General features: G+C 41.1%; 1 protein-coding gene across 14 annotated transcripts in view; it reads left to right on the top strand.

Moving 5' to 3' along the window:
* Positions 1–1,103: 1,103 nt before the first annotated feature.
* Positions 1,104–14,105, top strand: part of SNX14 (sorting nexin 14) — a 108,141-nt gene continuing 95,139 nt past the window's right edge. For 5 of the 14 annotated variants that reach the window (XM_073219331.1, XM_073219325.1, XM_073219327.1 and 2 more), the window contains exon 1: positions 1,261–1,566. In XM_073219331.1, coding sequence (XP_073075432.1) covers positions 1,427–1,566 — 140 coding nt within the window. In that variant the 5' untranslated portion in view covers positions 1,261–1,426. Of the gene's footprint in view, positions 1,216–1,259; positions 1,567–14,105 lie in introns of those variants that run through there. The other 9 variants (XM_073219326.1, XM_073219328.1, XM_073219329.1 and 6 more) reach the window with 3 other exon arrangements.

Here is a 14,105-nt window from a genome sequence, read left to right on the forward strand (position 1 = left end):
TATAGCATACTTGTGTTAAATAACTAATGATGAGGATCAGTGAAGTGGATACTTTTATATACCACTGGAATTGGTAAGCCATTCTCGGAGAAATTTGACAGCCATTTGACCTAGCTATTGTATTGATGTTAATCCTAGTTAGAAATTTGTATAGATTTATGATCAAGGATGGTAATAAACCTTATAATATCAATGAAATTAGCATTAAAAGATGGTGTATTCTGAAGTAATACATCATTAAAAATGATTCTTATACTCAGAAATATTCATGAAACTGTGCATACATCATGGGTCTGTATTTTTAATAATTTCTGAATATGTCTGTCTCCATACCTTGGGATCCTAGGGAAGAGAGAGAAGATAATAGGCGACAGGGGAGCGCTGCCTCAGGGATTAGAAGGGCTTCAAATCCCGGTTTCGCTAGCAATAGGATTCTGAGCAATTTCCCCTGCACCTCATTTATCCAGCTATAAAATGATAGAAAGCAGAGAACCTACTTGAGGTGAATGTGTGAAGGTTAAATGAAAAGTGCTGAAGAGCGCCGCCTAAAGACATTACTTACTCGTATGAGGTCTTGGGCATCTTTCAGTGTCGAGTATTCGGAAATTAAAATTCAGAAATGCGATAATTTAGTAAGCGAACGGATTTAATCTAACCTGCCAATCCAAACACTTGGATTTTGAGGCTGTTGCGAACTGAGTTCCACCTTGCCATTGAGTTTCCAAGTTCCTTCTCGCAGGGGTGGCGACCCCCAGGGTTTGACTCCTCCGTATTCTAGAGTGCTTCACTCACCCGGGGACCCCGCCCCTACCCGCAAAATCAGGATTCAGAGGCGTCCCTCCCTCCTCCCCCTGGGGAGTCGCTCAAAGCACGGACGTGTCTCCACTCGCAGCTGAGCCGACGGTGAGGAGTGGACGGCGGTAGGGGAACGGCCCTACGCTCCAGCGCTCCACGGGCTCGCGTTACAGAGACTACAGTCCCCAGCGGGCGCCGCGAGCTCGGGGTGCCCTGTAGCGGGGCCTGTTAGCTGTGGGGTACTGTAGTTATCCTTGTGCTCGGGCATAACCTCTTCTCTCTCCTCCGCAATACAGGCGGTTACTGGGTGCTGCAGCTTTCCCTGGATTTCGGAAAAAGGCCGGTCTCTGTGGATTCAGCGCCCCCGCGGAGTGCCGGCCTCAGGCACGCGAGGGCGCTCGCGCGGGGTGACGACTTCCCGTACGTACTACGGCAGTGCTCTAGGTCCGCGCACGCGCACGCGCGACGGGCGCCTGGGGCGGAGCGTTGGGCGGCAGCCGCGGGCGCCTAGTCCGCCGGTGGGCGGCTGTGTGCGTCCGCCGCCAGGTCGGCGGGGCGGAGGCGCCGGGTTGATGCGTGTCGCCTGACCTCAGCCTCAGTTTTTTGTTCAGCTGCAGTCACAGCAACGGAGATGGTGTCCTGGGCGCGTGCGATGGGGAAGAAGCTGAAGCAGAGGCTGCGGCTGGACGTGGGACGCGAAGTCTGCCGCCAGTATCCGCTGTTTTGCTTCCTGCTGCTCTGCCTGAGCGTCGCCTCCCTGCTCCTCAACAGGTAACTTCGCAGCCGGCGGCAGAGAGCCTCTCTCCGGAGCTGCGGACGCGGGCCCGTGTTGTTTCGCTGTGTGGAGCCCGCCTGGGCTGCGCAGGTGCTGTGCTTGGGGCCGGGTGCGAGGCCTGTGGGAAGAGCGGCTTCGGGGAACCCTGCCGAGCGTCGGGGTCCGGAAATGAGGGTGGGCCATGGGTGGACGCAAGTGCCCCCTTTTGAAGGCCTCGTCTCCTAAGCCAGCCGGGCTCAGTCTTTTCTGAAAACCGGCATCTCCATCATCGATGTGCGCCCAGCCCAATGTGAGAACGCACGGGGAAAGCGGACGGGGGAGGGTGCGAGGCCCCGTTGCAGCCGCAGTTTCAGGCCGGCTCCCCGGCCCCCGCCCGCGCCCACTCGGCCTCAGAGGCGAGGCCGGCTCTGAAGTGATGTTGGTAAACACAGACTGTGGTAAAGATCCTCTGAACCGAAGCCAGAAACCAAAATAACACCCGCCTCAACATTCTTTATAGAATATTCCTGAAAGCTAAAATTGGTAAATTCAGATGACATTTCGAAATCGGAAGGTTCTGTCCCTGAAATAAACGTGTAGATTTCCTTCATTTTGCTGTTTCTAGAAATGGTAACGATGAAATAGGTAGTAGAGAAGATTTCCTTCTGAATTATTTCCAGATTTGCTTTGGTGGAAATAAGTCTGAGACATTTGTCAGGGACAGCGTTTGTAGTAGCTTTTTCTCGGTTACTTTAACATGGAACCATTCTTACTCTCCGGGTTGATCCCCACGGACAGGAACGGGGAAACATTCACCAAGAATTAGGTAACCTAATTTTGGTCGAAGGTAACCATTTTCTGTGGCTATGTTGAAGTTAGGTTTCTTCCTTAGCCACTTTGTTTTCTCGTTAGTTGATTCTGGGTTTATATAATATTAGGTGTAAATAACCATTACTATTTTACTGGAAAATGTGCTTTGTGAGGGTAAGTTGTAGGAGTGTGGAAGAAGTGGCGTCCTTAAGAGAGTGGAAACTAAGTACTAACTTTCTGTCATCGGCAAGGTATTACAAGCTAGACTAACAGGTTTAGTATGAGACATGTGAACTTTATAGGACTGTTAAGTTTTGTCCGGAGATTCTTATCTATCTCTTTTGGGAGACAGGTCAGTTTATGTCTCCAAGGTATAACAACCATGTAGAAGCAGGTTGAACTAGATTTTTGAGGTAGTCTATTTAATCAGAACATCCAGTCTTCTATACTGTTAAAGGATACCATCTGGTCTGTACCCGGTATATTGTATTGTGCAAGGAAAGAAGAAAGTAATACATAAATGTTATATTTGAGTAGTTGGGTTTATGAGAGATTGTTTTTACATACAGCATTTGGTATTTTCCGTTTGTTACTGCTCAATACATACTTTCAATAAGTGATTTCTACACAGGCATTTCATCAGTTAAATTTTAGAAATAACTTAAAAGAAATTTTAGAAATAACTTTAAAAGAAATTTAATATATTCGTTGGTTGTTAGTATGGAGATTTGAAGCTTTGCCTCTATCTGTTAATGTAGATTAAACCGCTGTTTTTTGAAATTAATTTTTTCTTTTGCAACTTTAACTCCTAAAGATCTTTCAAGGTGTTATTTAGCATATACATTTTTCTTTCAGTATAAATTAAAAGTATGAATCATATCTGTGGAAACATGAATGGATATAATCTTTGGACCTTTGTGATTTGTGAGAAGAGTATAGTGGCTTGCTTTATATATTTCAAATTATTTATGGTCTCACTTGTACAGTATTGTTAGAATAAACTAGGAGCATAGATACAATTATATAGATTTGTGTATTTACCATAGTGTTGAGTATTTTGAGTGTTATAATGAGAAATATTTTAAGTTAATCCTAATAATGATAGTGGTAGTAGTACTAATAGCTAATAACATTTTGTGTTTTGTTTGGCCCAGGTACTGTGTTAAGAGTTTTCATTTATTACTGAGGCAATTTATTGTTGCAGTTTAAATTTTGCATCTGAAGCTTGACTGTTTTTACTCACTGTTTACTCGTTAAGTGACTTTAGATAAACGATCTTTTACCTGTCACAGTCCCCTCATCTGTAAAATAATACTACCTACATGATGTGATTATTTTGATGATTAAATGTTTAGAAAAGTGTGCTCAGCACATGGAATGTGCTGTCTTTAAATGTTAGCAGTTATTTTTGTCTCATCCTCACACTGTTAAGATAGGTACTATTATTAGCCTCAGTTTTTTTTAGATGTAACTTACAGAAAAGTGCATAAGTGTATAGTAGTAAGAATTTTTTAAAAAAATGTGACTCCCTAGGTAATCATCAGATCAAGATACAAAATATTTCTAGCACAATCATATAGACCCTTTTGTGTCTGGTTTCTTTCTCCAAACTCTTGACTGTTTTATTTTTTAGAGATTTATCCATGTTCTGGTATATATCAGCATTTCATATCCCTTGTTATTGTGTAGTATTCCATTGGGATATTCCACACTTGGTTTATCCATTCTGCTGTTGAAGGGCATTTGAATTGTTCACAGTTTTTTGCTGTTATCAGTAATGCTGCTGTGGATATTCTTATATGTATTTCTTTTGATTAACATGTATACTTATTTCTTTTGGCAGTGCTTAGTCATACTGTATACATTTGTTTAACTTAAGTAGATACTGCCAGACTGTTTTCCAAAGTGGTTGTACAAATTTACACTCCTGCTAAAAAATGATTGACAGTTCTGATAGTGTCTGTAGCTTGAATCTAGTCACTATAGTGAGTATTTAGTGGTAGCTTATTGTAGTTTTAAGTTGCAGTTCTTTGGTGGTTATTAGTTATTTTACAAATGAGCAAACTGAACCTTAGAGTTCTTAAATAACTTTCTCAGGCTCATAGACAGTTAAGTAGCAGAATGGGATTCTGTTGCAGTCATTCTGATTCAGAAGTCCAAGCTTTTAAAAATTACATTAAAAAGGCATTATTAAGAAAGATACTTATTATAATTTTAAAACAACATTGATTCATATAAATTATAAAGAAGTCAGAAAATACAGATAAACATAAAGATGTTAAAAATAACTCATAAGTACTCCATTTAGTTGTTGACATTCTAGTCACTTTTATCTGCAACTAATAATTTTATTTTATAATCTGAGATATTTTTGTATATATACCCTTCTATATATAGAGCCTGTTTTTAAAAATGTTTTATTGCTTTTTTTGAGATTTTCCAGTTTTATTGAGAAATAGTTGACAATCACTATCTGTATAAGTGTAAAGTTTAAGTCAATATGATGGTTTGTACATATGTTGTGAAATAATTACAACAGTAGAGTCAACTAAATATCCATCTTTTTTAATGCCCATCAGGGAAAAAAATATTCTCCTTGTGATGGGAATCATAGGTTTTACACTCTTAACAGCTTTCCTTTATTTCTATAAATCCCACTCCTCTGACACTAAATGCAATGGTGTATTTTTTTCCTACATATATATATTATATATGTGTATAATATATATATATTATACACAGCTGTAATAATAGCATAACTCCATTGGAGTTCTTGGACCTGATTCCGAAGTCTTCCCACACATAACACCAAGCACTTCTCAAACAGGAGGAGGGTTTTAATGAATTCAACTCAATTTTGATGCTAGCACCAGATTCCCCAGATTAAGGGCTCTGTAACACAAGACTGCCCTCCACCCTCGACTCCAGACTTCGGTCTCAAGCGCCAGGCAGTTAACTTGTGCTTCTGACCTACTGGCTACAGATTGGAGGTTCCCATGACCTGCCCCTTCGATTCATTGCTAGAGTGGCTCACAGCTCAAGAAACACTTAAAGTTTACCAGCTTAATAAATAATACCTTAAAGGATACAAGTTAACAGCCATATAGAGATAGATAGGACAAGGTCCCAAATAAAGGAGCTTCTATCCCTGTGGGGCTTGGGGCCTGGCTTGGTGGCACATGAAGGCATTCTGGTTTCCCAAGCTTAGAAACTTTCTCTTACTGAGAAGCAGGATCCAACCAAGCAGGTCAGATCTGAGAGCTGAGAGTGGTTAGTTCTCAAGGTTTTGTGAGGGCTTCATTGCATAGTCATGATTGACTAAATTACAGGCATTTGGCTGATTCAGCCTCCAGCCCCTGCCCTTGGGTGGGGGATCCAAAAGTCTTTCATTAACACGACAAAACACCTGTTTCACCTTTAAGACTGCACTGTTTTCAGAAACTATGGATGAAGACCAAATACACCAGGGAAATACATATTTGGTTATATGATGACCAAATACATATTTCTTATGACTCATTATTTCACAGTATTGTACAGCAGTGTTAGCTATAGTCATCATGTACATTACATCCCTAGTACTTATAACTGGAAGTTTTTACCTTTTGACCACTATCCTCCATTTCCCCTTCTCCCAGCCCTCTCCTTTTGATAACCACAAGTCAGATCTCTTTTTACATGAGTTCAGTTTTTTTTTAGATTACACATATAAGAACAGAGAGTATTTGTCTTTCTCCGATTTATTTCACTTAGCATAATGCCTTCAAGGTCCATCTGTATTGTTGCAAATGTTAGGATTTCCTTGTTTTTTTTAATAGCTGAAAAATATTCCATTGCGTGCACATGCGTGTGAGCACGCGCACGCACGCGCACACACACACATATATGTATATAACATAGGTTCTTTATCCATTCACCTTAGCTTGTTCCCATGTCTTAGGTATTGTAAATAATGCTGCAAAGAACATGGGTGAGCAATCTTTTTGGGTTAAGTGTTTTTGTAGCCTTTGGAAATGTTATGAAGGAAAGGACTCAGCTTGGTGCCACAGGGAAGTCAGTTACAGTGAGATGAGAGACCAAAGTCAAGAAAGGATAGTAAGGTTTAATGCACTCTGCATAGAGTAAGAGAGCGGGCCTGCGTGAGATAGGACAGGCCCAGATGCTCATTCTGAGGCTGCTTTTATGTGGTTTTGGTGGGGCAAAGAGGTCCTCGATTGACAGCTGTCAGCTCTCTAGGCTTTTTCTGATTGGTGGAATGGGGACACGGGATATGCTGTGCCTGTGCCTCTGATGTTTTTTTTTATTGTCTTTTTTTTTTAATATACAATTTATTTATTTATTTATATTTTTTTGAAGAATGTTATGTTTACTAGGCTCTCCCCTACCTCAAGTCCCCCCCACAAACCCCATTACAGTCACTGTCCATCAGCATAGTAAGATGTTGTAGAATCACTACTTGTCTTCTCTGTGTTGCACAGCCCTCCCCTTTCCCCCAACCCCCCACATTATACATGCTAATCATAATACCTCCTTTCTTCTTCCCGGCCCTTATCCCTCCCTACCCTCCCATTCTCCCCAGTCTCTTTCCCTTTGGTAACTGTTAGTCCATTCTTGGGTTCTGTGATTCTGCTGCTGTTTTGTTCCTTCAGTTTTTCTTTTGTTCTTACACTCCACAGATGAGTGAAATCATTTGGTATTTCTCTTTCTCCGCTTGGCTTATTTCACTGAGCACAATACCCTCTAGCTCCATCCATGTTGTTGCAAATGGTAGGATTTGTTTTCTTCTTATGGCTGAATAATATTCCATTGTGTATATGTACCACATCTTCTTTATCCATTCATCAGCTGATGGACACTTAGGTTCCTTCCATTTCTTGGCTATTGTAAATAGTGCTGCGATAAACATAGGGGTGCATCTGTCTTTTTCAAACTGGAGTGCTGCATCCTTAGGGTAAATTCCTAGAAGTGGAATTCCTGGGTCAAATGGTAAGTCTATTTTGAGCATTTTGAGGAACCTCCATATTGCTTTCCACAATGGTTGAACTAATTTACATTCCCACCAGCAGTGTAGGAGGGTTCCCCTTTCTGCACAACCTCACCAACATTTGTTGTTGTTTGTCTTTTGGATGGTGGCGATCTTTACTGGTGTGAGGTGATATCTCATTGTGGTTTTAATTTGCATTTCTCTGATAACTAGAGATGTGGAGCATCTTTTCATGTGTCTGTTGGCCATCTGAATTTCTTCTTTGGAGAACTGTCTGTTCAGCTCCTCTGCCCATTTTTTAATTGGATTATTTGCTTTTTGTTTGTTGAGGTGTATGAGCTCTTTATATATTTTGGATGTCAAGCCTTTATCGGATCTGTCATTTACGAATATATTCTCCCATACTGTGGGTACCTTTTTGTTCTATTGATGGTCTTCTTTCAGCTTGATATAGTTCCACTTGTTCATTTTTGCTTTTGTTTTCCTTGCCCAGGGAGATATAGTCATGAAGAAGTCACTCATGTTTATGTCCAAGAGATTTTTGCCTATGTTTTTTTCCAAGAGTTTTATGGTTTCATGACTTGCATTCATGTCTTTGATCCATTTGAATTTACTTTTGTGTATATTAGACAATGATCCAGTTTCATTCTCTTACATGTAGCTGTCCAGTTCTGCCAGCACCATCTGTTGAAGAGATGATCATTTCCCCATTGTTTGTCCATGACCAAATATGTTTGGGTTAATGTCTGGAGTCTCTAATCTGTTCCACTGGTCTGTCGCTCTGTTCTTGTGCCAGTACCAAATTGTCTTGATTGCTATGGCTTTGTAGTAGAGCTTTCTTAGGATTGCTTAGGCTATTCGGGGTCTTTGGTGTTTCCATATGAATTTTTGAACTATTTGTTCCAGTTCATTGAAGAATGTTGTTGGTAATTTGATAGGGATTTCATCAAATCTGTATATTGCTTTGGGCAGGATGGCCATTTTGACGATATTAATTCTTCCTAGCCAAGATCATGGGATAAGTTTCCATTTGTTAGTGTCCTCTTTAACTTCTCTTCAGTGTGTCTTATAGTTTTCAGGGTATAGGTCTTTCACTTCTTTGGTTAGGTTTATTCCTAGGTATTTTATTCTTTTTGATGCAATTGTGAATGGAATTGTTTTCCTGATTTCTCTTTCTATTGGCTCATTGTTAGTGTATAGGAAAGCCACAGATTTCTGTGTGTTAATTTTGTATCCTGCAACTTTGCTGTATTCCGAGTTTTGGAGTAGAGTCTTTAGGGTTCTGGACTCCTTGTATTTCTTTGTTTTGTCTAATTGCCTTGACTAGGACCTCCAGTACTATGTTAAGTAACAGGGGGGAGAGTGGGCATCCCTGTCTTGTTCCCGATCTCAGAGGAAAAGCTTTCAGCTTCTTGCTGTTCAGTATGATGTTGGCTGGGTTTTTTGTATATGGCCTTTATTATGTTGAGTTACTTGCCCTCTATACCCATTTTGCTGAGAGTTTTTATCATGAATGGATGTTGAATTTTGTCAAATGCTTTTTCAGCATCTATGGAGATGATCATGTGGTTTTTGTCTTTCTTTTTGTTGATGTGATGGATGATGTTGATGGATTTTCGAATGTTGTACCATCCTTGCATCCCTGGGATGAATCCCACTTGGTAGTGGTGTATGATCCTTTTGATATATTTTTGAATTCGGTTTGCTAATATTTTATTGAGTATTTTTGCATCTACATTCATCAGGGATATTGGTCTGTAATTTTCTTTTTTGGTGGGGTCTTTGCCTTTGCCTGGTTTTGGTATTAGGGTGATGTTGGCTTCATAGAATGAGTTTGGGAGTATTCCCTTCTCTTCTATTTTTTGGAAAACTTTAAGGAGTATGGGTATCATATCTTCTCTGTATGTCTGATAAAATTCTGAGGTAAATCCATCTGGCCCAGGGGTTTTTTTCTTGGGTAGTTTCTTGATTACTGCTTCAGTTTCTTTGCTGATAATTGGTTTGTTTAGATTTTGTGTTTCTTCCTTGGTCAGTCTTGGGAGGTATTTTTCTAGGAAGTTGTCCATTTCTTCAGGGTTTTCCAGCTTCTTAGCATATAGGTTTTCATAGTAGTCTCTAATAACTCTTTGTATTTCTGTTGGGTCCGTCGTGATGTTTCCTTTCTCATTTCTGATTCTGTTGATGTGTGTTGATTCTCTTTTTCTCTTAATAAGTCTGGCTAGAGGCTAATCTATTTTGTTTATTTTCTCAAAGTACTAGCTCTTGGTTTCATTGATTTTTTCTATTGTTTTATTCTTCTCAATTTTGTTTATTTCTTCTCTGATCTTTATTATGTCCCTCCTTCTGCTGACTTTAGGCCTCATTTGTTCTTCTTTTTCCAATTTTGATAACTGTGACATTAGATTATTCATTTGGGTTTGTTTTTCCTTCTTTAAATATGCCTGGATTGCTATATACTTTCCTCTTATGACTGCTTTCGCTGCGTCCCACAGAAGTTGGGGCTTTGTGTTGTTGTTGTCATTTATTTCCATATATTGCTGGATCTGCATTTTAATTTGGTCATTGATCCATTGACTATTTAGAAGCGTGTTGTTAAGCCTCCATGTGTTTGTGAGCCTTTTTGCTTTCTTTGTACAATTTATTTCTAGTTTTATACCTTTGTGGTCTGAAAAGTTGGTTGGTAGGATTTCAATCTTTTTGAATTTACTGAGGCTCTTTTTGTGAGCTAGTATGTGGTCTATTCTGGAGAATGTTCCATGTGCACTTGAGAAGAATGTGTATCCTGTTGGTTTTGGGTGTAGAGTTCTATAGATGTCTATTAGGTCCATCTGTTCTAGTGTGTTGTTCAGTGCCTCTGTGTCCTTACTTATTTTCTGCCCAGTGGATCTGTCCTTTGGAGTGAATGGTGTGTTGAAGTCTCCTAAAATGAATGCATTGCAGTCTATTTCCGTCTTTAGTTCTGTTAGTATTTGTTTCACATATGCTGGTGCTCCTGTGTTGGGTGCATATATATTTAGAATGGTTATATCCTCTTGTTGGACTGAGCCCTTTATCATTATGTAGTGTCCTTCTTTATCTCTTGTTACTTTCTTTGTTTTGAAGTCTATTTTGTCTGATACTAGTACTGCAACTCCTGCTTTTTTCTCCCTATTGTTTGCATGAAATATCTTTTTCCATCCTTTGACTTTTAGTCTTTGCATGTGTTTGGGTTTGAGGTGAGTCTCTTGTAAGCAGCATATAGATGGGTCTTCTTTTTTATCCATTCAGTGACTCTATGTCTTTTGATTGGTGCAGTCGTCCATTTACATTTAGGGTGATTATCGATAGGTATGTACTTATTGCCATTTCAGGCTTTAGATTCGTGGTTACCAAAGGTTCCAGGTTACTTTCCTTACTATCTAAGAGTCTAACTTAACTCACTTAGTATGCTGTTATAAACACAATCTAAAGGTTCTTTTCTATTTCTCCTCCTTTTCCTTCCTCCTTCATTCTTTACATATTAGGTATCAGATTCTATACTTTTTCTCTATCCTTTGATTGGCTTTGGGATAGTCAATTTAATTTTGTATTTGCCTCGCAATCAGCTGCTCCACCCTCTGTACCATGATTTTACTACCTCTGGTGACAGCTATCCAACCCTAGGAACACTTTCATCTATAGCAGTCCCTCCAAAATAGACTGCAGAGATGGTTTGTGGGAGGTAAACTCTCTCAGCTTTTGCTTATCTGGAAATTGTTTAATCCCTCCTTCAAATTTAAATGATATTCTCACTGGATAAAGTAATCTTGGTTCCAGGCCCTTCTGCTTCATGGCATAAAATACATCATGCCACTCCCTTCTGGCCTGTAAGGTTCCTGCTGAAAAGTGTGTTGTTAGTCTGATGGGCTTTCCTTGGTATGTGATCTTATTTCTGCCTCTGGCTGCTTTTAACAGTCTGTCCTTATCCTTTGTCTTTCCCATTTTAATTACTATGTGTCTTGGTGTTGTCTTCCTTGGGTCCCTTGTGTTGGGGGATCTGTGGATGTCCATGGCCTGACAGACTATGTTCTTCCCCATATTGGGGAAGTTTTCAGCAACTACCTCCTCAAAGACACTTTCTATCCCTTTTTCTCTCTCTTCTTCTGGTATCCCTATAATGCGAATATTGTTTCGCTTGGATTGGTCACACCGTTTTCTCAATATTCTTTCATTTTTAGAGATCCTTTTTTCTCTCTGTGCCTCAGCTTCTTTGTATTTCTCTTCTCTAGTTTCTATTTCATTTGTCGTCTCCTCCACCGTATCCAAACTGCTTTTAATACCCTCCATCGTGTTCTTTAACGATTAGATCTCTGACCTACATTCATTCCTGAGTTCTTGGATGTCTTTCCGTACCTCCATTAGGATGTTGATTATTTTTATTTTGAACTCCCTTTCAGGAAGAGTCATGATGTCCACATCATTAAATCTTTCTCGGGAGTTGTATTAACAATTTTACTCTGGACAAGGTTCCTTTGGCGTTTCATGTTTGTATATGGCGCCCCCTAGTGTCCAGAAGCTCTATTCTGGAGCTGCTGAGCCCCTCAAGCAATGTCGGGGGTCGCAGGGGAGTGGTGCTGGGGGTAGGAAAGAGCTGTTCCCCGCTTCCTGGCTCCTGTGCCTGTCTCCACTGCCTGAGCCAGTGGGCCAGTCACACAGGTATAAGTTTTTGTCCCAGGGCAGCCGGATATGGGTCCCTGCTTTCCACAAGCAGCCAGAATCCCAGTCTCCCCAGGAACTCTGCCTGTATTAACTTTCCAACCCAGTAGTCATGTGAGTCTCATGAAAGCACCGTGAAATGTAGGTTTGTGTTCCCAGCGCAGATCTCTGGAGCTAGGTATTCAGCAGTCCCAAGCCTTCCACTCCCTCCCTGCTCCATTTGTCTCCCACCGGTGAGCTGGGGTGGGGGACGGGCTCGGGTCCCGCGGAGCCACAGCTCTGGTACGTTATTCTCTGAGGTCTGCTCTTTTCTCCAGGTGTGTGCAGTCTGACGCCGCCCTCTTTCCTGTTGCTCTCTCAGGATTAGTTGCACCAATTACATTTTCTAATTGTATCCAGTTTTAGGAGGAAGCCTCTGTCTCTCCTCTCACGCAGCCGTCTTTGCTTCTGATGTTTTTTTATCTGGGGAGACCCTGGACATTTCTTGAGTAACTCTTGGACCCTGTGGTTTCATCTGATTAACTTTCTGAGTCATTTCTGGCTTTCTGGCTCTATCTGATTAACTCCCTGAGGCCTCTTTGCTGGGCCCTTTCTCCTTTCCATCCCTCTCATTTCTGTCTTTCTACCTAACATTGCCCCCTCAAACAGTTGGAACATAAATCATTGGGATGAGGGGCGATGACCACTCTGGCTGCTTCCTGCTAGTGAGGGATGGTATGATCATTTGGGTCCCTCTGCCTCCTGACTGTCGGGATGGTGGAGATAAGGACAGTAAGGGTGCCCATCTAGGGGTCCTGGGAAGACAGCTGATTCATTAGTTGGCAAGGGCTTGAGTTCTATTGACAACAGGACTTTGGCCTCAATGGACTTTAGTCTGGAAGAAACAAATTTAATTAAGAGATTTAATAAGCATGATCCAAAGAGTAGAGCTAGGAGAAATATCAGCAGAGGTCCTGCCAAGGGAAGCAACCAAGATGCCAAGCTATAAATTTGGGACCAGTTGCCCCAGGATTCTGACAGTTGTTGTCGGATTCTGGAGGCATGTTCAGAAAGCTTTTGGAGAATGTCTCTAACTAGGCCAGACTGGTTAGCATGAAAACAACATTCCTCACCTAGAAAGAAGCATAGGCCTCCCTTTTCAGCCATCAAGAGGTCCAGTCCTTTTCTGTTTTGAAGAATGACTGCTGCTAAGGAGTCTGTTTGATTTTGAACAGTTATAATACTTTGGGCAATTTCTTCTAGGCTGTCAGAAAAGTCTTTGGACAGGCTTTGGTAATAGGACAGTGAAATAGTTAGTCCAGCTATGACAGTACTTAGTCCTTTGGTGATTCCTATGCCTATTAAGAGAGGAATGAACTGTATAGGTCATTTAGCTCTTATGTGAGAGGATGGAAGAATGGCCAGTGATTGGTTACTGGGGACTATGTTGATGTCTGGGGCCAGGTGGACTAGGGTACAGGTCCCAGTCCAGTTAGCTGGGAGGCACAAATAGGTCTTTAATCTGCATAAGAAAAGACTCCTTGGATTTTGAAGCAGAAATTGGTTTTGATGGAAAATAAGTGGGTGAGTTTGGCCTAATTTTTGAGTTAGAACTCTGAGGGCCACTTCTTATTTTTCATGGTAGTACAATTGGACTGGCCTGGCTGGGTTTGGGAGTCCTGAGTTAGGGGCCTGTGTCAAAAGGTTCTTAAGCAGATCTGCAGCTTTTTGTTGTGATGGTCCCCAGTCTAAAGGTTTAGAGTCATCCTTTCCTTTTAGGACTTGATAGAGAGGCTTTGCAATGAGTCCATAATTTGGGATCCATAACCTGCAATATCCATTTAGTCCTAGGAAAGCTCTGAGTTGTTTGTGGGTAGTAGGTTGGGGAAGGGAAATAATGGTCTGAAGTCAGTCAGGAGAAAGGCCTCTCTTTCCCAGAGTAAGGATTATTCCCAGGTAAGTGACGTTTGTTGTACTAACTGAGCTTTGGCCCTTGAAACTTTATATCCCCGCTCAGCTAAGAAATTAAGAGTTTAAATGGTATGATTGATGGAGTCTTGTTTTGTGGGGGAAGAGATTAAAAGATCATCTACATATTGTATGAGTGTG

Source organism: Manis javanica, chromosome 13, assembly GCF_040802235.1.
Source record: "Manis javanica isolate MJ-LG chromosome 13, MJ_LKY, whole genome shotgun sequence".
Classification (NCBI taxonomy): Eukaryota; Metazoa; Chordata; class Mammalia; order Pholidota; family Manidae; genus Manis; species Manis javanica.